Below are 27,813 nucleotides of genomic sequence, written 5' to 3'. Positions count from 1 at the left end.
TCAATGGAAACTCATAAAAGAGCACTACAATATTCACAGTATAAAATCTTAAACAGCTCTTCTCTATTACAAGGAAATGAAGATTACTTGGTCATATTTCTTGCTAAGAAATCCTTTCTACAGATCTCCCCCATTCCTGGAAAATGGTTGATCCTCTGGAAAATAAAAAAAGTAAATATTAATATTCTCATTGAGTTAATTAATATATTTACTTATACTAAATACAATCACATCCATCCTTTGAGTTTTGTTTTAATAAACTAGAAATTGTTAATGTAAAGGATGATTTTAAATTAAATGATCTATAATTAAATTGTGATTTAAGAAGTCTGTCATAATAGAGAACACAATTATAAAATTTTAAAGAAATCAGAGAAAGATTTTACATAGATGGTAAGTAATGTCCTGTGTTGAATATGTGGTAATTCAATATCCAAACTGTTTTGGGCATATTACATTTACTACCTTAAACATATAGGCCTTGTAGAAAAAAACTGACCATTTATGTATTATCCTCTAAATAAACAAATGAAGAAGGATTATATAAAATATCAACTTATATAGTCCTTGTATTTAGTTTTTCAGTGTGATATCTACTTTCTTCTGAATAAAAATTTATGTTACATTTTAAAAATAAAAGCCAAATTACATATATCTAACATTGCAAGATAGTTCCATTTCTTGATCTCCCCATGCAATCTCTTCTTTATGTGTAACGCAGAACACATTCTTGGGAAAAGGATTTTTTTCCTACTAAATATAATTTAAAGAAAGAAGGAGGTTAAAAGTTAGGTTTTTTGAAAAAGATGCAGGCTTCATGCAGAGTCAACACAATCACAAAGCAACAAAACAGGCTGAGGTAAACTAGAACTGGAATCTACTATGTCAGCAGACTAAGGGCCTATGTAACGAAACCATGATGGAATCCATATAATTTCCTCATACTAAGAACTAGTTGTGATTAATGTCCCACCTGGTAATTCTGAAGCTCTACAATTTTCTCCTGCTGAACAGCAGAATCACACCATATAAGATTACTCGTTTCATCCTCATCTGGAGTTTTCAAAAATCCCATTTCATCTATTACTAAGCGAACTGCAAACAAATAGTTAAACCAGAATTAAAATACTTCTGAAATATTTATATATGTAATATATAATGTCATAAATAAAACCAACTAATTAATGTAGTATTTCATTTACAAAAAAAAATGCATTACTTGTAGCATAACTTCAATTCTAATTAAAACAGTTTTATCTAAGACAAAATTTTTCTCAAAATAACCAAGAACTATATTAGGTTGTACCCAACACCCTAGTTTTAGTCCTCTCAGACTTAACAGGCACATAAACTCCCAAAGGGTTAAGTAGTCAATTTTAGCACAATAAAAACAAAACAAAAAGAAGAAACAAAAAAAAACAGCTGAGACAAGACTGAGACACAAAGTCACTTTTACTTCTTTTTCATGACCTGGAGATAGGTACAAAAGGGCAAATGTAAAAATAGCACCTGATCTTCAGACCTATCTTGGATTTCCCACCTCTCTAGTTCAAATTATTTTTGGCTCCTGAAACCAAGTCATCTCTGTTTACTCTGAGTATGAACCAGTGTAGCAGAATTCACAGGAAGAATTTAGATATGGCCCCTCCTGTGCTTCCAACTTAATCCTGTCATTCTACTGAGGAAATCAATACCCGGAGAACAACTTCATTTTGAGCACAAACTATTTAAGCATTCCTTTCTGAACACAGTTAATATATTGAAATTTTTTTCCAACAAATTTCAAGTTTAAAATAAAGATAAGCAATATACTTAGCATAATTTGGGGGTTCCAACAGAATTGTGAACTAGAACACAATGATGCAGGAACTACACAAGAGTGCATTAAAAACTATACAAGTTTTTAATGTTTTTTTTTCTTTTTTAACTAGTACCCTATCTATGATGTATCCATTGTTGAAATGACGTAGCTCACATAGAAAATTGATAACCCCACATCTGTTGGTCTCAAGTTCTAGGGCCTCCTAACATTTGGTAGCTGAGAAGAAAGGACACTATATGCAGCCGTGTCCATGACGGGCATGAGGAAGAGAACAGCAAATGGGGAGAAGGAGGGGAGGGAGATGGAGACAGCTGCTGAGCTGGAGTTGCTATTTCCCAGGGAGGCCAAGTGGAACCTGGGGTTGTATGGAAGCCCCGGGGTGATCATGTGCAAACACACAAGAACTGAAGGAAAGGTCCATTCCTGCCTCCTGTCAGAGCTCTGGCATCCTGAGGGTTGTGCCACCTAGAGCTCATACACAGGGCAAGGACAATAGCAGCACAGCCTGGGAGAATTCTTTAACTGGTCTACAAACAGCTCAGGAGCAGACCTATTCCTGAGTAAATGAGAGCCACTGTCAGGGACTTCTCGAAATTCAGAGAGGAACTTGAGATAAACAGAACTGGCAGCTATGGAGCAGGGAGTATGATAAGCTTCTTAAATCTGGGTATTATGGGCACACAAACCAGTGGAGCTGGGAACATGGAGGCTGCGTAAGAGGAATGAAGAAGATCTATTCTTTCTTTATATCCACAAAATCAAATTTTAGGGTCGGTCATATCTAAATCCCTTTTATAAAGAACATCAAAGTTCAGAGAGCTAAGTTGAGCTTTAAGGAAAAATACAATGTCAAGTTTAAAACTCTCACTTTTTTTTTTTTCATCTAAGCTATTTAACTGCCTTTTGGTTTGAACTGAAATTTTAGAAACCACTTAGGATCTTTTTAAGGATATCATCCTCCACTGCATAGAAAAAGAATCCTTCTAGCATGTCAGAAATTTTATACGAAGCACTTAAAAACCCATTACATAAAAGATAGTTATCTCTCTGCAATTTTATGATGTTTTCAACACCAAATCAGTTTTTCCAGCAATTTTTTAAATCCTGTGATTCTGAGGAGACTTACCAATTTCAAATTTTGTCCCAGCAACATTTGCAGTAATGATTCCCTTCTTTTTCTTCTTTCTAACTTTTCTTTTCATGGTGCTTTGATAAGGTAACTCCATATTCAGATCCAGGGGAGAGGGTCCCTGAATAACTTTAAAAGAAATGTAAAAAACAACCTATAACTGAAATTGAAAAATATCCACACCAGAAACACAAATTTTACCCCAACAAGGTAAAATTATGAATTATGGTACTTCAAAAGTATAAAAGTAATTTTGCACACTCAACAGTAAACAGTAATGATCTACAACATATCATATGGTGTAATGTGGCTCAGCCAGTCTGCTCACCTCCCTCCTGAGGCAGAGATGGCATTACTGCCTATGCCAATGGGAAAGCAATGTTCGCAGCTGTACCACACTCTCATGAAATCTGCACGTCTTACATTAGTTTAAGTAGGATGTGGTTCCAAGTCATTGCGAGTTCTTATCATATTATCTTGGTGGAATCCTCAGATTTTAAGACACTTATGAACTTTGAAGGTACCTACAGGGATTTTAAAACAAAATAATTTAGAAAAAAAATGTTTTATGAATTTTTTATATATGCCAATGCTATTTTTTTAAAATTCAAGTAATGACAAAAATTAATGTATTTGATCAATAAGTATTTATTAATGAACTTCTTCTTAAACATATACAAAATGGGTTGAGGCAGTAAAGGGCCCGCCTGGGTTTGACCCTCAGCACCACATAAAAATAAATAAATAAAACAAAGGCATTGTGTCCAACTACAACTAAAAAATAAATATTAAAAAAAGTTATACAAAATGCCAAGTGATGGTCTCGGTCCTGAAAGAGTGTGTCAAGTGGAGGGGATTTTATGAAATTATGTATCATTTTTACATGATTACAACAATAAAAAATTCACTACCACTTATTGAACACTTTCAATCTTCAGCATTTTATATTATGCCACTTAATTTCAGCAAGACTTTGAGGTAGAAGCTTTTTGTCTCCATATCATAGGTAACTAAATTGAGCTTGTAAAGAACAAACAATTTTGTCTGCTGAGAGACAAAAGTGGAAATTAAAATGAAGAAACTTTTTAAAAAATATTTGTTTATTTTTTTAAGTTATAAATGGACATGATACCTGTATTTTATTTATTTCTTCATTTTTATGTAGTGCTGAGGCTCAAACCCAGGGGCTCGTACATTCTAGGTGAGCGCTCTACCGCTGAGCCACAGCTCCTGCCCCAAAATGAAGATACTTCTAATGTCAGAGCCAGACTTCCTTAACCAGAAACCATGCAACCTTCAATCTAATACCTAAAATATAACTGCAGTGATATTTTTAATATGTGTAAAATATTGGTATTTTATAAAATAATCACCAGGGTAGAGACAGCTTGCTGAGTGAATGTGGAAAAGGGATTTGTTTTGAAGGGGGAATAAAGGAATAATAATAAAATAGACCACATTTGAATTGTGTCTTTAAAAATAAGAACAATTTTAAGCTGCATAAAGTAGGAGGGGTTATCACCATGATGATCTTATTTGTGTACATAAAGAAACACAACAAGCATTTTTAAATGAATAAACCACGTTGATCTGCATGACAACATGGCCTATAGTACATATTGTGTGGGTACTGTATATGTATAAACTTAGGTTTCTATGCCCTGACTATATTGTGAGATCTATATTATCAACACTCTGATTTTTCCCTTCATAAATGTTAAGAATCTTTGAGTTTTATAAAACGTCTCTAAGCGCAATGAAAAATTATGAAACCTATTATTATGATAAAGGCATGTTACCAACACCTTTACTAGGAAATTTATTTGGTTCTTCAGAAATTCAGAAATACAGCAACATTAAATGGGACTCAGATATATCATCCCAAATACCATTATTTCAAAACTAGTGATCTATTATTTCAGAACAGTGGCAATGTGTTAATATTTAAAACAGTTTATCTCATTAACCAACATTAAAACTTCAGTTCAATTCTTCCCCATTTTCCAGATGTAGAAACTAAGGCTGGAGATGAGATAAAGCAGCTTAGAAACTGTAACCCTAGACTTTGAACTCAATCCTAATTAAATATTCTCTTCATTGAATTTCACTATTTTCAGATACCATGCTAATAGGCTACATAGGCATATAAGAAGTCTACAATTCTAGTGCAGTACATACTGCAAGCCATAGCTGTATTCTGGCATGTCTTGCAATACATACTGCAATAGTATTTGCGATACTTAAAACCAAACAGTGAAATCATAGTAAACATCGCTAAACCTCCCTTCGGTTTTTTATTGTAAGCTGGACACAGACTAGATCGCGTCACAGAAGAAAAGACAGTAGAAGCATAGAGTTCAGCTCCATATCTTTCTAGAGGTTTTCTGATACTTCAGGAGGTAACGAGTTTACCAGGTCAAGTCCAACATCTTGTTACTAGAGTAAACAAAGGCTCCCTTTATAGTATCAGTGTACTCAGTACATTAAAAGTAGGTGCCAAAGTCAAGAAGAGTTTGAAAACAATGTTCACCTAACACCACCAGGCTCTGTGAGCAAGTTTGCTAATTTGTAACAAATCTTGTATTTCTTTTGTATAGAGTTTGAAGTCTATCCAATAATAAGACAATTTATCCCATTCTTACAGGAATCTAAGTCTTGGAAATTATTCTATCCATATATAGGCTTCATTTAATTCTTTTTATGGTTTGATAAAAATATTTATCAAATGTGAGGACTTCAATGTATATCATCCCAATTCTAATTATTTCACTTTATTCCAGACAAGAAATTTAAGATGACAGATTGATCACGCTACTCAGGTGAGCCACAGTTATTTACTTTCCCCAAACAGCATGTTTTAATTACTTTCTAAAATTCTTAAGTCAATGGTTTCTAAAGTTTGAGGGCAAAGGGGAAACACCTGAAGAGCTTTTGAAAATCTTGATGCCCAGACTAAACCTCAGAAACAAATAGTCTAGTCAATGGCATTTTTAAAGCTCTTCAAGTAATTCTAGAATGCATCCAAAGTTGAGAGTGTCAACCATAGGCACCTAATGTAACATAGGCATAAAAAATTATTTTAAAAAAGTGAAACAAAGAAAAAACTATTATGAATTTTAGAAAAAAGGAAAAAAACAGATAAAAAGCATTTATAAAAATGTTCATGTCTATTTCACCTAAATAAACAGGTTAAAAAAAAGTAGGTCATCAGAAAATGACTCCTAAGAAAAAGAAACAAAACAAATCATTTTTAAAAGAAAACAAGTTGCCAAATTTTCAAGCCAATAGGAACCTTGAATATAGAACTTCCTAGTACAATAGATAACACACAATTGAAATAAAACCAAAATAATTCCAGTACAAATGTGCTACTGAATCTTTTCTTTCCAGTTTTTCCCGTTGAACTTCTACCAATCACTTAAAGTCCAGATACACGTCCGCTTTTCCCTGAAATCTTCCTCTTATTGTGTTTGAAGAAATTCATTTCTCCCTCCTCTGGTCTATCATGGAGATCTTTACTTATACCTCTATTATAACCACCAGCCAAGAAGGCAAGCTCCCCCTAAACAACGTAGGTTTTGTCCATCTTTTTCATTCCTCCACTCCCAGAGCCTTGATTGGTGCCTGAGACAGTGTCCAAAAAGCACCTGCTCATGAGTGCTACGGCTTGAACATTCATGTGTCCTTCAAAATCATGATGAACTTAATCCCCAATGCAACAGTACTGGGGGTGGGTGGCTTTTAGAGGCTGATTAGATGGTGAGAGCTCCTCCCTCATGAATGGGACTTAATAACCTTATAAAAAAGCCCTCACACAGCTTTTGGCCCTTTTTGCCTTTCCAGCCCTTATGCCATCTAAGGCCATCCCTTCCAGAGGACACAGCAATGAGGTGGCAGCCTAGAAGCAAAGAGTGCAGTCCTCAGTGAACAAGGATACTTCCGGCCCCTTGATGAGGAGATTTCCAGTCTTAATAATTAGGAAAATTATAATTATAGATAAACTACCCCATCTGTGGTATTTTGTTGTAACAACACATATGGACTAAGACAATGAGCTGAAAAAAATCAGCCATGATAGCTGGGAGTAAGCAGAGGAAAGTCATGAATCTCTGAAAGGAAAACACATTACTGTTTACAATCTATTATTTCATGTTTTAAAAGTAAAAAAAAAAAAAAAAGGTTATTATACTGCCACTTGGGTAATCCAATAGAAGAATACATGGAATATATACAGACTGCAGTAGTGGCCTACTATGGCTGGGGAAAGGGCCAAGGGAGACAGGCCTTTACGAACAACCTTCTAGTACCCCGTGCATACTTCACTATTCAAAAAAAGTAAAATACTATAATAAAAGTTTGTGTCAACATTTTCATATTTATAACAAAAGCCATCAACCTTTTTGTTCTCTTTTTGTCACCTAGCATCATAGGTGACATTTTGGAATCTAGCTTATTCCCCATCTCATTTTCATAATTATCCTCCTTTTGCAGGACTTTTCGTTATCAAAACCCACAAAAAAACCCACAAATTTTATTAGTCAGAACAAAGTATATTTTGCCTCAAATAAAAAAGAAAATCTCAGGAACTTAAAATAATTAAGGTCTATTTCTTGATCACACTACATATCCACCAAAGAATGGTGATGTTTTCATTAGATAGATAGATAGATAGAAATAGATAGATAGGTATAGATAGATAGATGGTTGGTTTGGTTATGAGATGCCCCCCAAAGTTCCTGTCCATACAGAAATATTCAGAGGTAAAATGATTAGATTATGAGAGCTATAACCTAGTCAGTCCTTCTTAGTTTGAATGGACTGACTGGGTGGTAACTGTACACATGTGGGGCATGGCTAGAGGAGGAGGGTCACTGGGGGAATGCCCTAAAAGGTTTCATCTTACTTGTGACACCTCCTCCCTACCCCCACCCCCACCCCTTCCCTCCCTCCCTCCTCCCCCTTCTCTCTCTCTCTCTCTCTCTCTCTCTCTCTCTCTCTCTCTCTCTCTCTCCTTCCTGATCTCACAATGAGCTGAGCAGCTTTCTTCTGCTGGGCTCTTCATCCATGATATGCTACTTACCTTGGGCCCAGGGCAGTGGAGTCAGCCATTTATGGACTGAGATCTCTGAAATCATTAATCCCAAATAAACTTTCCCTCCTCTAAATTTTTCCTGTCAGGTATTTTGGACACAGTAAATAAAAGCTATCTAAATAACTGTTATGTGTGTGTGTTTGTGTGTGTGAGTATATGTGTGTTTTATATATTTATAAATCTATATATAGTGTTTTAGGTAGCTTAGAAAATACATATGAAACAAAAATATAAAGAACTAGGTGGGAATGACAAACACCAAATCTGATACCTCTTGAGAGGAAGGAGGAAGACACAGTAGCTAGCCCTGGTATACAGAGTGAGCATCTGTATCCTTCTACATATCACAGGCATATTTCCTAATAAAAAGAACAAGTATACACTGATCACAGGTTAACCTTTTGAAATAACAGGTAGAAATGAAACAGCCATAATACTTTTGCTTGAGCCATTGTGTGTCTTTTTGGACGTATTGTGTTCTAAATCACACTGTGGAATGTTAAGTGTGTTCCTAATTTGTATGCATTGTGGCATCTCTAAAGGGCACTAAGGGGAGTAACATAATCCAGATTTCCTTTTGATAGAGTACATAGTTCTTGTGAGTGCAGGAGTGGAGAAAAGAGTCTTAGAAGGGTATTCTAAAGTACAGGAAGGAGATGCTAAGAGCTTGATCACAGGGAGAAGAATACTGCTACTACAGAATAGCAATAGGACTCAGTGGTCAAGAAGGGAAAAATAATCTCAAATGACTTGGAGATTTCTGACTTAGGAAATAGGATAGGAATTGGTACCATGCATCAAAATGAAAAAAATGCCTACAAAAAAAGAAGGCCAATTTGTAATTGGAGATAAAGGATAAAGAAAACATCTAATTTTATAAATGGGGACCACAAAAAGGTCCCTTCCAAAGCAAAACTGATCCTATTTTTGTGCTATCTGCCAAGAAATGACAATAGACTTCAAAATGCACAGCTGCATGACTGGTGAACAAATGACATCACCCAAATGCCCCCAGTAACAACAATGCATTGACACCACTCATTGTACAAAGTAAGGGGTTTAGAGAAGCTACTTACTCCCCTACATAGTAACTCTTGACTCCTTTTCCGGCTGGGCATATTCCCCAAAGCCATAGCTAAAGTTGTAGTTTCTTCCAGATATTTGAAAGAATCATTTGATCAACCACTTCTACAAACCTGATAGCTATAATGAATCAATTGTGATATTCTGGAAGAACAAACAGAACTATTTATTCATTCTGTAATGAATTAATGTTGACAAACACTAAGCTTGCTTAGTTCAGTATTTATGTATTTGTTCAGTATTTATGATTAAACTACATCACCTACACTTAGGTCTGTAGTGTATCCTGTCCTTAGAATTTAGCTTAGAGTGACAATAAAAAGCAGGGGTACTGATAAAAAGATAATGATAACACAGCATATCTTAGAAGCATTTTTCCTTATTAATGTCTGTATTTTTGCTACTTAGGATAATAAAAAAGGCAAAACTCACTCAATAAATGATGGATGGAAAAGGCCAAAGTAAGTAACAGTTACAGTTATTTAAACTGACAGAAGACAAAATTATTTCATAATGTGTCTATCAAATGCTTAAATGAGTTGAAAGACTGGATACATTTCTCCTAGAATATAATATTTTCCCCTAGAATATAATATTTCATATCTAAATAGTACTCCAATAGCCTAAAAATAAATTGCATCTACTCCCTAGAAATCTCACATGATAATATCAGTTAACTTTCTCATTTTTGGCTTACTTTTGTCAAACCACTCGCCTCCTCCTAGTCCCTCATCCTGCAAGATACTGAACCCAGACCAGGAGAGTTGAACTTCATATCCTCCAAACACCCAAACAACGCTTTAGTACACAAAGAACTCTTGTTCTAAGCTATGCCATTGGAACTGATTGTTCTTTGGACCCAGCTCTTTCTAGAGTTGGATCAAAATGTGAAAGTATGGGATAGAACTGTGGCTCAGTAGCTGAGTACTTGCCTAGCATAACCAAGGTCCTGGGGAGAGGGAATCAAACAAGATGGAAGAGAGGGAACAAGGGAAGTGGAAAATTTCTAAAATAGCAAGCCATGTGTTGTTTGCCAGATAATGCACAATAGATATTAAAATGTGCAGCTGCCTAGCTGGTGAACAGATGACATCAACCAAATGTCATTTGATGCCAGCATTTACCATTTTAAACATCCAAAACTTAACTCGTTAACTTCTTTCTGAAAACCTGATATTCCTTTTATTTTCCTATCTTGGTAAAGGATATCATGATACACCTAACATTGAATGTCAAGCATCCAAGAGAAATACATTAGAGTTATCTTTAATTTTCTGTTGAACTCCTTGTTTAATACTCAAAGTATACCTTGGTACCAATTTCAGGGCATATATTAGTTCTGCTAATTGTATTTTCACTTGCTTTCATGAATTTTAAATTTTAAGTTATAAAATTCATTGAATTGTTAAATAAACCTCCTGTGCTGCCCATATTAGTTAATAGCACTTAGTTAACATTACTAGTCACCTACCTAGTAGGTATTTACTAAATTGTCCTTGCAAACAAACCACCTGTTGAGGCTTATTAGAGATGGCTTAAATAATTCCCTTTCCCAGACTTCCTTACATGCATGTGTATGTGGCCATGAACATGGGGACTGATGAGCCAATGAGGCAGAAATTAAAGTTGTTAAGCAGGACTTCCCAGAAAAACACCTTGAAAGCACTTATTTATTTTTCTTCATTCCAAACTGGAAAGAAAATGTGATTGCAGGAGCTAAGGCAATGCCAGTGACATTGATTTTGTCTTGGAAATGTTATGTCAACCTTAGATAGCCCAGCTCCAGAGAAAATAAACCTCCATCATGTTTAAGCCACTGTTACTTTAAGCTTCTGTTACAATCACTTAACTGCACCTTCGAATGAACAGGCTACTCCAAGAGAAATTACTGTTTTGGTTCTTTAAAAAAAAAAAAAAAGATACACAAGCCAAATGCAAAGTCACTGATACAGTGATTGATACAGTGATTCTGAACACTATCATTTTTGCCACAGTCTATGTTTACCCATTTTCTGCCAAAAGTAATCTATTTTTCCTCTGGTGAAGCACTTCTCCCTCATTCTCAACCCCTATGTAGGGGAAAGAGAGATCACGTACCTCTTTAGCTGTTATGTATACTCATTGGCTGGCTTAGGAACCCAATTAATACAAAAGCCAATTAACAAGAGAAGGTGTAAAAGAATTATTAATTTTAGATATACAAGTGGATCATCACAAAGAGTAAGGTCTGAAGAAATGACCAGAACATGATGCTTTTTAGGCAAATAACAAAAAAATCTAAGAAGGAATGGAACAGGATAAATGGATACCTTGAGTAAGGTAACAAATTCTAGGGATGTCACAAAGAGATCTATGGTGTGTGGTATAGGTATAGAGGAAGGAGAAACTTGTGGGAGATAAGGGTCACTTCAAGGGTTTTGCTTATTGAGGCTCAATGCAGCCCCATTACTAATCTCTGGTAATCACGACCTATTTCCAAACTGGTATATGAAGGATATTTCTCTCAAAAGAACCTGCATCTAGGGAAAATCAGGTCAAATGGCCCTTTCTGTCATTCCAGCTCTTCAGGTAACTTCAGCATGAAATAAACAATATGCCAGCCAATCGGCCTATTTTGCATTATCTCCTTCACAGGTGTTTTTGGTGGGATGATGCTGATCCTAGCTCCAAGAATGGGTCAATGACTTAGCCTAAAACAATTAAAGAATTCCATCCCCTTGACCATGGAGTTGGTTCCGCAATGAACATGGGTCCAATGAAAGCCAGTGAGAGTCAGCACTGGGGCTAATTTTCAGACTTGGGAAGATTGGTTATTTTTCTGAACTGGATTTGAGTCTGAGAAGATACATGCCTACAGATGCTGGTCCCCATCTTCCCTCTACACAGAGCCTGAGGAATAATTTAGGTTTGATTTTTTTTTTTTAAATTAAGAAAATTACTCCAAAATGTCTTTGCCTAAAATGCCATAACTTATATGAAATAAGAGAAGGCTCCCTTACCTGTTTCCTCTCTGAGACAGCTTGCAAAGTGTCTTAAGTTACATATTCTCCATGCTAAACACAGATCCTGGAATACAGGAGCAACTGCTTAGCTACCATATTAGGGGCTATAGTTCTTTAGGAAGTCTTTGAATTTAAAATTAGAAAGAAATTAATTGTACTAACTTCTAGAATCAGATAAATTTGTCACAGCTTTCAAATCCCTCACAATTAAATTAAATCCCAGTAAATTATGGCATGGTCCAAGAATCAAAGTTCACAAAATCCATGTGGAATAAGGTAAACCCATAGACCTAGCCCACAGAATGCAGCATATACCTCCATTAGTTAAGCTAGAATGTGAGTCTAACATTTTGAAAGAGAATAATAAGACTATTTTGTTTCTGAACTATTAGCTGAGATGCAAAGCGAATTTACAAGATAACCTTTGAAGAGAAATAAAATATTAACACCCTTTATCTAACAGACTGTCTGTTGAGAAAATTAAATCAAATCAGCTATATTTAATAAGTGTAGCTCATTTTAAAATAGAACTCTTTTCCAGAAGTCATTCCAGCTCTTTGAAAACACTCTCTCTCTTTCACTACAATCTTTGTCATGAGGCATTTCCTTTTATGGAAATGCAGAGGAAAAGAATTATTTTTGTCCTTCACTCTAATAAACAATAATGGAATGCAGAATAGAACTGGGTCCTGAAGTTAACCAGTGGAGAATAATATAATCTCCACAGATATTCTGAATAATTCAAATTCATTTTTTTAATCCTTCATTCCTTTTCTTGACCACTATCTTCTCTTCTCACACATGGTAAATACTATAAAGATGTGTCATCAATATGTTTAAGTTTATTTGTTCTTCATTATTTCATTACAGATGATATTAAAGCAGCTAATATCTTTCAATGCTCATCATCTCCTTGGGTACTTTAGGAAAAAAAAAATACATGCCAAAGATAATATACATGCTTCCAAAGATAGCAGATAAAAAGCAACAAGAACTTGCCTGTATCTCCTTGAGACAGAATGAAAACAACTACCATGTAGCTGCTCAGTGAGGTGGGTGACCCGAGTTCAACAGTGGACAGACTAGTCTCTCCAAGAGATTTGGAAAAACACAGAGATGTTGGATAGTGGAAGAGAAGTGAATAGAGAGTGAAAGAGAATGAACAAAAACCAATTGCATGGAAGCATGGCAGGGATGGGGTTGGCAAGAGGAGAGGAGAAAGAGGAAGAGTTCTAGTAAACACCACTGGCACAGAATTCAGCACCCTTTAGAAACACAGACTAGACATATGCATGATGAACTGACTCTGGAGAAGTTCTCTGCCATCTTGGGAAGGGCCCTATGGTCTGAGGTCAATGCTTTGAGAATCAGGGCAGAAGAGACAGAACATGCCTCCTTTTGACAAGCCAGCTACTAGAGTCTAGGAAAGTAAGCAGTTGCACATGGTGGCATGGGGTGGGAAGTAAGGACTGAAAACACCAAAACTGGATGGAGAATTGCACAGAACCCACCACCATCATGCCCCCAGCACAAATCTTTGATATCCTATAGCCTTCCTCTGTCCTCAGGGACATGCAGAGGCACACCGGGATGAAAACAAACATGTAGACAAATGGAATGTAGAGGACCAGAAATAACCAACATATCTACAGTCAACTCATTCCTGACAAAAGTGTTTTAAAAAACTTACATTACAGAAAAAAAAATAGCCTCTTCAACAAAAGGTGCTAAAAAAACTGAATATCCAAATGTAGAAGATGGAAACTAGACCCCTGTCTCTTACCCTGTTAAAAAAAAAAATCAAAATAGATCAATAATCTTTTTGCTTTGTTTTGTTTTCTTTTGTGTGATCCTAGGTAGATCAATGATCTTAATTTAAGAAATGAAACTTTGGAACTGCTAGGAAAAAACAGGGGAAACACTTCAAGATATTGCCACCAGTACCAATTTCCTGAATAGGATTCTAATAACTCAGGAAATGAAGCAAGAATTGACAAACGGGATTACAGCAAATTAAAAAGCTTCTGCACAGAAAAGAAAACAGTTGATGGAATAAAAAGACAATCTTCAAAATGTGAGAAAAATCTTTGTTGGTTATTCATCTGACAAGAGGATTAATATCCAGAATATATGAAGAATTCAGAAACGTAACAACAAAAGAACAAGTTATCCTATCAAAAAAAATGGACAAATGATCCAAATAGACACTTCAAAAGACAAAATACAAATGGCAAATAAATATAAGAAAAAAATGCTCAGAACCTTTAGCTTTTAGAGGAAATGCAAATCAAACCTACCCTGAGATTCTATCTCACCCCAGTCAGGATGGCTATTATCAAAAAATAACAAAAGCTATCAAGGATATGGAGAAAAAGAAACTCTTCTACACTGCTGATGGGACTGTAAATTAGTACAGCCACTGTGGAAAGCAGTATAGAGGTTCCTAAAAAATTAAAAACAGAACTTCCATATGATCCAGCTATCCACTCTTGGGTATTATGAGAAGGAAATGAAGTCAGAATGCAAAAGAGGAACCCGAATATTCACTACAGCCAACATATGTAATCAGCCCAGGTGCCTGTCAACAGGTGAATTGCCTAAAAACAGATGAATGCATAATATCTCTCTCTCTCTCTCTCTCTCTCTCTCTCTCTCTCTCTCTCTCTCTCTCTCACACACACACACACACACACACACACACACACACACAATGTAGTATTATTTGGCCAAAAAGAAGAAGAAAATCTTGTCATTTTCAGGAAGCTAGACGGGACTGGAGGACATCATTTTAAGCAAAATAAGCCACACATAGAAAGACAAGTATCACATTTTCTCTCATATGCAGAAACTAAAACAAACAAACAAACTTATAAATACAAGAGGGACTATTAGAGAAAGGGAAGGAGGGTGATAGGGAGAAAAGGGAGAGCAAAAAAAAAGGTAAAGGGGAGGGTGGACATGATCAAAGCACAATATATACATGTATGGAAATGTCACTGTTCCATCACTTTGTACAATCAATATGCATTAATACTTATAATAAATGAATGTGTGTGCCTCCTGTCTTTGATGTACACATTTTTCTTTTAGAAAATGTTATCAGTTCACAAATTACTTGAAAAATAAAAACACATCCAGAATCCGTGACATACTGTTCTCATCAACTATAAATATACTCAAGAATGAGGATTGGCCCTAGATGTCTATAAAACCATATGTACTATATACCCACAATGTGCATCTTAGTGCTATAAATTAACTTGTATACTAAAAAAAAAAAAAAAAAAAAAAAAGCCAGTTGATTTCTCAGTTGTGCCTCATGGGATCTGGACTTACTTTTTTTTTTTTTTTAATCATACGTAGTATTCAGAATTATCCAACATAAAGTCTCACTGGGAAAAAATATCACATTTATTAGAGAAATTTTAATCAATGTACTGCAAAACTCATCTGTTTCTGGCTTAAGCTGGTTTAGATGATCATGCCATATTGCTTAAATGTATATTAACTCATTTCTTTGAAAAACTTCATTTCTCTATTCTCAGGCACTCTATTAAAACAAAAACAGACTTATTTACATTAAGAACATGGAAAAGACAAATATTACGACAATATATATTTGGGATGCATTTTAAATACTTACATTATTATTATTCAATTATTAAATTAAAAATTTCACTTGAATGCCTTCCAAAATTCACGTCAACTAAAATATTAGCTTCCTTTTTTTAATTTTTTATTTGTTTTAATTACACATGACAGTACAATGACTTTGACATATCATACATTTGAATCAGATGGGATATAATTTCTCATTTTTCTGAGTGAACAGGTTGCAGAATAACATTGGTCATGCAGTCACATATATACACATAGTAATAATAATGTCTTTTCATTCTACTATCCTTCCTATCCCCCATCCCCTCCCATCACTTCTCTCTACCTAATCTAAGGTAATGCTATTCTTTTTTTTTCTCACATCTTCATACATGTATTTTGTATAATGATGAGGGTCTCCTTTCTCCATGCAATTCCCCTTCTCCCTCCCTTCCCCTCCCACTTCTCTTCCCTATCTAGAGGTAATCTTTTCCCATGCTCTTCCTCCCTACCGAATTTTGAGTCACCTCCCTTATATCAGAGAAGACATTCAGCATTTGTTTTTTTGGGATTGGCTAACTTCACTTAGCATAATCTGCTGTAATGCCATCCATTTCCCTGCAAATGCAATGATCTTATTATTTTTTAGTGCTGAGTAATATTCCATTGTGCATAAATGCCACATTTTTTTTTTATCCATTCATCCATTGAAGGGCATCTAGGTTGGCTCCACAGTCTAGCTATTGTGAATTGTGCTGCTATAAACATCAATGTGGCTGTGTCCGTGTAGTATGCTGTTTTTAGGTCCTTTGGGTATAGTCCGAGAAGAGGAATAGCTGGGTCAAATGGTGGTTCCATTCCGAGCTTTCCAAGGAATCTCCATACTGCTTTCCAAATTGGCTGCACCAATTTGCAGTCCCTCCAGCAGTGGATGAGTGTACCTTCTTCCCGTATCCTTGCCAGTATTTGTTGTTGTTTGTCTTCATAATGGCTGCCATTCTTACTGGAGTGAGATGGTAGTTTTAATTTGTATTTCTCTGATTGCTAGCAATGATGAGCATTTTTTCGTATATTTGTTGATTGATTGTATATCCTCTTCTGAGAAGTGTCTGTTCAGGTCCTTGGCCCATGTGTTGATTGGGTTATTTGTTTTTTTGGTGTTTAGCTGTTTGAGTTCTTTGTATACCCTAGAGATTAGAGCTCTATCTGATGGGTGAGGGGTAAAAATTTGTTTCCAGGATGTAGGCTCCCTACTCACCTCACATATTATTTCTCTTGCTGAGAAAAAACTTTTTAGTTCTAATTCATCCCATCTTTTGATTCTTGGTTTTAATTCTTGTGCTATAGGTGTCTTATTAAGGAAATTGGGGCCTAGCCCCACATGATGGAGATTTAGGGCCTACTTTTTCTTCTATTAGATACAGAGTCTCTGGTTTAATTCCTAGATCCTTGATCCATTTTGAGTTAACTTTTGTGCATGGTGAGAGACAGGGTTCAATTTCATTCTGTTGCATATGGATTTCTAATTTTCCCAGCACCATTTGTTGAAGATACTATCCTTTTTCCAGTGCATGCTTTTAGCACTGTAATTTTGTGGGTTAGTCTGTGTGTCCTCTATTTTGTACCATTGGTTTACCAGCCTGTTTTGGTGCCAGTATCATGCTGTTTCTTAAGGGCAAAGGTGCAGTGTGTAGAGCCTGCACTCTCCACAGCACTGGGCATCAGGCGCTGCATTTGTAAGTCACAGTGAGTATGTGTTTAAGGAACTAAATACTTCAAGCTCTTCTTTCTCATCAATAGACCTGACTTTCACATCGTCCCACACCCCAAGATCATAGAGTCTGAGAAGTGAATCTTGCCACTAACTATTAAATAAACAGCAATAGGTAAAAATGGTACTAGCACTCAGGAATGATCAAATTCACTCAGAAACTGTACCTTTGGCGGATCAAGATTTGGCATCACAAGATTAAGATCATGCATACAGGTAATCTCATTGTGATGATTAATTTGATGTGACAACTTTGAGAGGCCACAACACCCAGATATTTGTTCAAATACCAGTCTGGATGTAGCTGTGAAGGTACTTTGTAGATGAATTAATTTAAATCTATCGACTTTGAGTAAAGCAAATAACTCTCCATAATGTGTGTGGGCCTCATCCAATCAGCTAAAAGTTTAAGAGAAAACAAGCTGAGCTTCCCCTAGAATGAGGGAATTCAGCCTCAGATTGTCTTTGGACTCAAACTGCAATTTCAACTCTTTCCTGTCAGCCTACTAGACTTGCAAACCTTCATCATCACATAATCCAATTTCTTAAATCAGTATCTTTGTTCTCTCTTCCTCTTCCTCCCTCTGCCCCGACTCTCCACACACACACACACACACACAAAAAAAAAAAAAAAAAAAAACTATTGTTTGTTTCTCTGGCAAACCCAGACTAATTCATTCATTATTCTGTAGGATTAGTTATATTTCATATAACTAAAATTACAATTGAAAATGTTTTATACAGCAAGAAGATTCCAGATGAAAAGATAAACCATATAAATATAACCAAGATATAAAGCAAGGATGATTATTATAAGAGAAATAAATGGATGGGGACATTGTATAAAGAACAATCAATAAAATGTATATCTATAACAAAGGTGAGGAAATCGGAGATAATATACTACCCATGATTACCCCCACTCTTCTTTGATTCTAAGCCACACTGTTGTGTTTTCTTTTATACCACTTAAAACGAACCTCTGAGAATCATGCTGTATCTTATCACTGCTGTCAGCCAGGTGGCAGTCCTGACAGCGTTATCACCGTCTGCGCATACACAACAAAATTCACAGCATCAGTGTGGAAGCGGAAAGAAAAATCCCGTATACAACAGTGGAACTCTTTTAAGAAATACTGGTACTGGAGAACAAAACTGATCACATTATAATGTTATATTGTGTGCATATATGAATATTTAATAACAACTGCCAATTATGTGCATAATTTTAACACACCAATAAAAATATAAGAGTAGGGGCTGGGGTGGTGACTCAGTGGTAGAGTGCTCACCTAGCATGCATGAGGCACTGGGTTCGATCCTCGGCACCACATAAAACAAACTAATGTATCCACCTAAAACTAAAGATACATACATAAATAAATAAATATTTTTTTAAATGTAAGAGTAAAATAAAATACTTACAACATTGACTCTCAATGGATACCTTGGTATGAGAACTGAATCAAGAAGAAATTCAAAAGAGTTTCTCTTCCAATGTAAAGAATTTTTTAAGGAATGCTTTAATCAATGTATTTTATTTGTATTGTCCTTTCTCTATATGGATGAAAGTGATATGTGATGCTTAAAAACCACCTCTAGAGATTCTTTCAACATGTATGAAATAAACTGCAATATTAAGAAAGCACTGTTACATAATTGAAATTGCAGTTCTTTGCCCAAGTGAAAAAAACAATGGTGTCTTGAATGCAATTGATCTTAGCTATAGTAAGAAACAACAACTTACTAGCTATCAGAATGTCTAGTATACAGAACTCATGGCAGCAGTAAACACCGTTTAAGCTTTTACACCATGCCAGTAGTTCTCAAACTAGAATGTGCATCCAAATCTCCTGGAAACAAAGACTGCTTGTGCTTCAGGTTCAATACACCGCAATTCACAAAAGACTCACCCCTGGGCAGGGCTGAGAATCCTTCTGCACTTAGACCTGGATTAGCTCAGAGTCAGAGGGCTGAGCACAGAGGAAGGACATCAGTTCCTGCCTGTGCACAGGGCAGGGGAAAGCAATGACTGACTCATGCATGAGCTATTTCTAAATCAATGACATCAACAATCTGCAGAAGGCACTCAGGTTTACAATCATGAATGTGAAAAAGAGAGAAGGTAGAACTCAGATCCTTTCTAGTTCTAAAATTCACAAGTTTTGGACCCAGAGGTGGAAATGGTTTAAGTTATTCATTCATAATAACCTAGGTAGGTTTTCTAATGCAAGTCTCACCAAAAATATAAGTTCTCATATTTCAAATGAAAATGAACCTAGAGCCAGACAGGGTGGTGCATGTCTGTAATCCCAGTGACTCATGAGGGTAAGATAGGTGGATCAGTTCAAGGTCAGCCTCAGCAATTTAGCAAAATCCTCAATAACTTAGTGAGATCCTGTCTCAGAGGACTGGGAACGGTAGGTCAATGGTAAAACACTCTTGGATTCAATCTCTGGTTTAAAAAAAAAAAAGGATATAGAATCATAATCAGATTGCTTTCAGCAATTCTCCTCAAATGACAATGATAAAACTGTCAAAGAAACAAACATTTCAGGATTCTGGAAAATGACCAAAGGCATACAAGAAATAAAGAAGCTTGGATTCAAGGAAAAGTGAGAATGCTGGAAAAATGAGGATGCTAAACTTCATAAAGTCAGTCATATTGAGGGTCAAATGGAATTTTCCTTCAAGAAAGGAGATAGTAAGTTGTAGTAAGGACTGCAGTGATGAACCTGAAGAAGAAGTGGGAGCGGCATTTCAACCTAGGACCATTCCCATACACCACCACTTGTCTGTGATAGTTCTTCTAGGGCTAGGCAGGATAAGGACCAGAATCCATGTTGCTGGGGGGAACTGCCTTGATTTGAAGCAAAGTATGGAAAAACACCATGCCATTGGACTTGCCAAAAACAATAGTAGACTCAGTGGAAAATAATAATGAAGAGCCACTATCACAGGTATCTGTGGTTGTGATCCTGGGCAATAAAAAAATCAGCCAGAAAAATACAGGGTGTCATGAGTACCAGCCCTTCATCTCACCTAACCCCAAAATGACATTGCCTGCCATTTCTTTCTGCTTTCCTTACCCTCTGCTCCTCACTCATCTTCCAAGAAGATAAGTACATTAGCAGGTTTCAAATGGCAAACAGATAATATATAAATTCACATTATCAATGGGGAGGTTTCTTTTCTTTGATTAACCAGAACTCAATTATATTTACTTCTTGATTATCACTTGGATGAAACTGTATGTTATAGTTTGGGTGTGATATGCCCCCCAAAAGTTCATTTGTGAGACAATGCAAGAAACTTTAGAGGAGAAATGACTGGGTTATAAGAGCTTTAACTCAGTCAGTGGTAACCTAAGGCAGATGGGGGTGGCTGGAGGAAGTGGGTCACTGGGGCATGCCTTTGGGGTATATATTTTATATCTGCTGAGTGGAGTCTGTCTGTCTGTCTGTCTGTCTCTCTTTCTCTCTCTCTGCTTCCTGATCATCAAGTGAGCCACTTCCCCTCACCCGCTGCCACACTCTTTTGCCATGATGTTCTGCCTCACCTGGAGCCCCGAGGAATAGAGCCTACTGTCTATGAACTGAGTCCTCTGAAACTTGAGCCCCCCAAAACACTTTTCCTCCTCCACAATAGTTCTGATCAGGTCTTTTAATCACAGCAGTGAGAAAGCTAACTAAAACACAGTAAAACAGCTGAATTCCAGGCAGAAGACATTATTACAAATATTAGTAGAATATATATATATATATATGAAGACTCAAAGGAAATTAAGATATTGGCCTGGAAAATTATCATTGCTCTTGATCTCTTTTAACAGTAAAGCTAGGGAGCTGAAGTATCTTTCTCAATACAAAGTCCCTCATAATTACACTTCTCCCCACGGAGTTCTCATGTTACGCTGCCAAGGAAAAAGTAAGAATGCTGACTTCATAGTGACAATCTGTAACTGTCAAATGGAATTAATTTTCCTTCATGAAAGAAGGCAGTGAGTTGTAATAAGGATATCAATGAGGAACATTAAAGCTTTTTATAGAAAGCATCCCTGTTATTTATTCTTATTTAAAATTTTATAAATATATTCTTAATGAGAAGAATAAGGAGTTACGTACAAACATTAATTTCAACATAAAATCCTTATTCTCAGAACAAGGCCATCCTTACTTATTTGTACTTATGAATCATACAAAAGAGTAATTGTCCCTTGACTAATAAAGAAACATCTTCTGAACATGACAGGCACTCCAAGCATTCGATAATTTTCTTTTGTTGTTGTTGTTGTTTGTTTTGGTAATACTGGGATTCAACCCAAAGATGCTTTATCCTTTTTTTGCTTTTTAATTTGAGACAGGGTCTCATCAAGTTGCTGAGGCTAACCTCGAACTGCAATTCTCCTGACCAAGCCTCCGAAGTTGCTAGGATTATAGGAAAGCACCACCACCCCCAGCTCAAACAATTTTTTAAATTAAAGTAACAATTTTTAAAAATAGCTGAAAAATTCTCTATTCAATTTTATTGTTTATAATTATTTCTTCAAAGTAAACACAGATATTCTTAGAAATGTATCAGGAACACAATTTGATGATATTCAATGTATTTCCCTGATTACCATACTTTCCTCGAGTTTACTCTTGGTAAAAGGGTAAAGGGTAAAAGCGTAAGTTAATAAAGTAAATATTTAGATTTCCAAAGAGGATGCAGGTACATGAGAACATACTTGTATGACAGACAATGGTTATTTTTCAGTTTATTCTAGATTGAACTGATTCTATCCAGAGTTACATCACTAAATTTGAAATGTCATTTACAAATAATATTTCATGTAACACAATATTAAATGTATCACTGTTGTAAATAAAAATCATCACTTCATGAATAATTCATTGTCTTTAGTACTATTAAATTAGAAAACTGGGCTTAGTAATTACTAAAATTAAACTGAAAGCATTTCAAGTTATAGGTTTGCTTATTTAAAGATAGCTTATAATTTTCCTCTGTCATTACCCATTCATGATAAAAGTGCTGAAGGCATTATGAACAGAAATACCTCATCATAAAGGCTATATAAAACAAACCCAAAGACAAAATCATAATTAATGAGGAAAAACTGAAAACACTTGTCTTTAAAATTCAGAACAATACAAAGATGTACACTCTCACACTCCTATTCAATATAGTACTTGAAATTCTAGCCAATACAATTAGGCAAGAGAAGGAAATAAAATAGATAAAAATAAAGAAAAAAGTCAAATTATCACTGTTTGCAAATGATATTGTTCTGCACTTAGAACATCCAGGAAGTTCTACCAGAAGTCTTTTACAGCTAACAAATAATTTCAGGAAAGCAGCAAGATACAAAATCAGCATCCAAAAATAAATAGCTTTCCTATACACCAATAATGGATTTGCTGAAAAAGAATTGAGAAAAACAATTCCATTCACAATAACCTAAAAAAAAAAAATACTAGGAATAAATCTATCCAAGAAGTTAAAAACACCTCCACAATGAAAATTATAAAACACTGATCAAAGAAACTGAAGAAGACACTAGAAGATAAAAAGATTTATCATGTTCATGGATGGGCAGAATTAATACTTATAAAATGACCATATTACCAAAATCATTATATAAACTCAATGCAATCCTCATCAAAATACCAATGACATTCTTCACAGAACTAGAAGGGAGCAGTCAAAATTCATTTGGAAGAATAAAAGAACCAGAATAGCCAAAGCAATTCTATCAAATGCAATTCTCATTGAAATTCCAATGATGTTCCTCAACCAGAAACAGAAAAAGCAAGTCATGAAATTCACTTAAAAAAAAAAATAAGAGAACCGGAATAGCCAAAGCAATCCTTAGCAAGAAAAGCAAAGCAGGAGGCATCACAATACCAGACCTTAAATTGTACTCTTGAGCTATAGTAACAAAAACAGCATCGTTTTGGCACCAAAGCAGGAGAAGACCAATGGAAAAGAATAGAAGACACAGAGACAATCACACATAAATACCACTATCTCACACTAAACGAAGGCACCAAAAACATATGCTGGAGAAAAGATAGCCTTTTTAACAAATGGTTCTGGGTAAATTGGAAATTCATATGTAGTAGAATGAAATTTAACCCTGTCTCTCACCCTGCACAAAACTCAACTCAAAGTGGATTAAAGATCTAGGTATCAGAGCAGAGACCCTGCACCTGCTAGAAGAAAATGTAGGCCCAACACTCCAACATGTTGCCTCAGGAACTGACTTCCTTAACTCCTAGAACACAAGAAGTAAAATAAAAACTCAATAAATGGGATGGCATCAAATTAAAAAGGTTTTTCACCCCAAAAGAAACAATTAAGTATGTTAAGAAACAATCTACAGAATGCAAGAAAATTTTTCTTACCTGCTTCTCAGATAGGGCATTGATACTCAGGATATGCAAACAACTCAAAAACCTTAACACCAGAAAAAAAAAAATAACCTAGTCAATAAATTGGCAAAGGAACTGAACAGACACTTCTCAAAAGAACAAATATATGACATATATGAATAGCAAGTATATTTTTTAAATGTTCAACATGTCTAGAAATTAGAGAAATGCAAATTAAAACAACACTGAGACTTCATCTCACTCCAGTCAGAATGACAATTATTCAGAATACAACAAGTAACAATAAACCTTGGCAAAGACATAAGGAAATGAGTACAAATTGTTGCAACCACTCTGGAAAACAGAGTATGGAGTATTTCTCAGAATACTAGGGAAAAAAAAAAAAAAAACATCATCTATCCCACTCCTTCGTATATATCCAAAGGACTTAAAAATTAGCATCCCACTCCTTCGTATATATCCAAAGGACTTAAAAATTAGCATAATACAGTGTTCCAGCCACATCAATGTTCACAGCAGCTCAATTCACAACAGCTAAGCTAGGGAGCCAACCTAGGTGCCCTTCAACAGATGAATGGATAAATAAAAAGTGGTATTCATAAATTAAGTATTAGCCATTAAAAAGAATGACTCTATGGCATTTGCCAGTAAATGGATGGATCTGGAGACTATCATGCTAAGTGAAAAAGGTCAGTTCCAAAAAGTCAAAGATCAAATATTTCCTCTGATATGTGGAAGATAATCCAAAATAAGAGGAAAGGATAGAAGAAAGATCAATGGACTAAACAAACAAGAATGAAGGGAAGAGAGGAGGGATTAGAGAGGGAAAGATAATAGAATAAATCTGACCTAACGTTCCTACGTACATATATGAATATACCACAGTGAATCTCACCACAATGTACATCCACAAGATACTAATTTAAAAAAAAAAACTATAAGCAAATAGCAGTAAAGAGCAGAGGGAAAGGAACAGGGGAAGAAAGAAAGAGAGAAAAGCAGAAGTACCAGGGACTGAATTAGAACAAATTCCATGTTTTTGTAATTATGTCAAAATTAATCCTACTGTCATGTATGTAAATAAAAAAGAAAAATATTCCTAATAAAAAAGTTTTTAAAAAGCAATGCTGATGGCATCCCAATACTGAACTTCAAATTATGTTACAGAGCTATAGCAAAAAAATAAAAAGTTGCATAATACTGGCATAAAAACAGACACATAGATCAATGAAACAGAATAGAAAACACAAAGACAAATCCAAAAAGATGCAACCATCTTATATTTGACAAAGTGCCAAAAATATACATTGGAGAAAAGACTTTTTAACAAATTATGCTACAAAAACTGGTAATCTATATGCAAAAGAATGAGACTACATCCTATCTCTCACCCTGCACAAAACTCAACTCAAAATGAATCAAAGACCTAGGAATTAAACCAGAAACTCTGCAACTGCTATAAGAAAACCTACAGGTAACACTCCAACATACAGGCACAAGCAATAACTTCCTCAATGGAACTCCTAAAGCTCAGGAAACAATACCAAAAATTAATAAATGAGATGGCCTCAAATTAAAAAGCTTGTGCACAGCAAAGGAAACAAGAGTGAAAAGAGAGAACCTACAGAATGGGATAAAATCTTTACTAGCTACTTTTCTGACAGAGGATTAATATCCAGAATACACAAAGAACTCAAACCCACACACACACAAAAAAAAAACCACTACCCTAACTAATAAATGGGCAAATGAACTAAACAATACAAATGAACAACAAATATATGATAAAATAGTCCACATATTAACTGAAATATGCAAATTTAAACTATATGAGATTTCACCTCACTTCAGTTAGAATGTCAGCCATCAAGAATACAAACAATAATAGATGCTGGAGAGGATGTAGGGGAAAAGGAACACTTTTACATTCTTGGTGGAATTGTTAATTAGTACAAACACTGGAAATCAGTATGGAGGTTCCTCAAAAGACTGGGAATAGAACCACAATATGACCCAGCCATATCACTCCTTGGCATCTATCCTAAAGAATTTAAATCATCATACCATAACGACATGTGCGTATCCTGTTTATAGCCAAACTATGGAATCAGCCAAGGTGTCTATCAATGGGTGAATGGATAAGGAAAATGGGTTATGTATACATAACTGAGTTTTATTTAACCAAAGAAAAGAATAAAATTCTTTTCATTTGCAGGAAAATGGATGGAACTTAAAAGTATTATGTTAAAAGAAATGTCAAACTCAGAAGGTCAAGAGTCGTAAGTTTTCTCTCAAATGTGGAAGTTAGAGAAAAAAAATAGAAGGGTTAAAAAAAGGTTTGAAGAATCTCATGAAAATAGAAAGGAAACCAGTAAAGTAGAGAAAAGGAAACAGGAGGAAGGAGGAGGGGAGGAAAAGAAGAGATACTGGGGTACAAAACTGACCAAATTATATTGTTCTACTGTGCATGTATGAATATGTAACAAATCCCACTATTGTATATAATTATAACGTATCAATTAAAAATATGAAAAGAGGGCTGGGGATGTGGCTCAAGCGGTAGCGCGCTTGCCTGGCATGCGTGCGGCCCGGGTTCGATCCTCAGCACCACATGCAAACAAAGATGTTGTGTCTGCCGAGAACTAAAAAAAAATAAATATTAAAAACTTCTCTCTCTCTCTCTCTCTCTCTCCCTCCCTCTCTCGCACTCTCTCTTTAAAAAAAAAAAAAAAAAATATGAAAAGAACCTGCACAGGAGCCCAGGCCCAAGGTAGGCCCGGGTCCATCTCGCCACCAGCAGACCTCAGCTGGAGCTCTGGCTCCAGTACAGGACCGGACCACCTTCACCGACCAGCAGACACCAGACAGAGCTCAGGACCAGATCCACCTCCACCAACCTGTGAGGGAACCCAGGACCAGTGTAGACCCAGGTCTGCCACCTCCCCACACCTGAGAGCTCAGGCCTAACCCACTTCTATCTTGGGACATTGCAGACAACTCCATAGCCTTCACCACACAGTAGCCTCTACCTTGGGATAACAGACAAGGCCTAAAAGCAGCTGCAACTGGAGCAGGCATCCCAAAGCCAGCGTAAGGCCCACCCTTTCAGCCCCATCTCTGAAAGACACTGCATCCATCTTGGGGCACCTCCACTGCTATCTCAAGTTACCTCCGCTATTGTCGCCCCCATCTTTAGCTGCAGTAGCATCCATCATGGGATACAGGTAGGGTCTGGAAGACCAACACCAAGATGAGGTACAGATAATCTGCAGGGATACTACAAAATTATATGGTAGAAACTATAATATCTCAGATCCACACTGAAAGAAAGGAAGACACATAGACAACATGAAAAAACAAGAGCGGAAAATGCCCCAAACAAACAGGACACTACAATAACAGAACCCATGGACAGTGCAGTTGATGAAATGTCAGAGACGGAGTTCAGGACGTTCATAATTAAAATGATCTGTGATTAAATAATGACCCAAATGAGCAAATACAGGCAAAAATTGATCACTCCAACAAAGAGATAAGAGAGCAAATACAGGCAACCATTGATGACACCAATAAACAAATAAGGGAGCAAATGCAGGCATCCATTGATCATACCAACAAAGAGATAACGGAGCAAATACAGGTAGCAAAAGATAAGAAAGAGATGGAGACTTTGAAAAAAAATCAGAAATCTTTGAAATGAAGGAAACAATGAATCAAATGAAAAACTCAATACAAAACATCAACAATAGACTGGATCACTTGGAAAACTAAACGTCAGAAAATGAAGACAAAGTACACAATCTGAAAAATAAAGTTGACCACACAGTGAGGATAGTAAGAAACCATGAACAGAACATCCAAGAATTATGGGATAGCATCAAAAGACTTAATCTAAAACTTATTGGGATAGAGGAAGGCACAG

At 35.9% G+C, this 27,813-nt stretch overlaps 1 protein-coding gene across 5 annotated transcripts in view; it reads right to left on the bottom strand.

Moving 5' to 3' along the window:
* Ttll7 (tubulin tyrosine ligase like 7) overlaps window positions 1-27,813 on the bottom strand; it is a 144,083-nt gene that overhangs the window by 80,030 nt on the left and 36,240 nt on the right. For 3 of the 5 annotated variants that reach the window (XM_076863649.1, XM_076863648.1, XM_076863651.1), the window contains exons 3-7: window positions 23,904-23,955; window positions 3,280-3,475; window positions 2,949-3,080; window positions 974-1,095; window positions 88-155 (exon numbers count right to left, since the gene is read on the bottom strand). The exons of 1 other annotated variant lie outside the window; for it this stretch is intronic. In XM_076863649.1, the coding sequence (XP_076719764.1) occupies window positions 88-155; window positions 974-1,095; window positions 2,949-3,080; window positions 3,280-3,304 (347 nt within the window). In that variant the 5' untranslated portion in view covers window positions 3,305-3,475; window positions 23,904-23,955. The remainder of the gene's footprint in view (window positions 1-87; window positions 156-973; window positions 1,096-2,948; window positions 3,081-3,279; window positions 3,476-23,903; window positions 23,956-27,813) is intronic. One more of the 5 variants, XM_076863650.1, reaches the window with a different exon arrangement.

The sequence above is a fragment of the Callospermophilus lateralis genome, chromosome 7 (genome assembly GCF_048772815.1).
Source record: "Callospermophilus lateralis isolate mCalLat2 chromosome 7, mCalLat2.hap1, whole genome shotgun sequence".
In the NCBI taxonomy this organism is placed as follows: domain Eukaryota; kingdom Metazoa; phylum Chordata; class Mammalia; order Rodentia; family Sciuridae; genus Callospermophilus; species Callospermophilus lateralis.
The sequence above is the reverse complement of the archived record's forward strand: the minus strand, read 5'-3'. Positions and strand labels throughout refer to the sequence as shown.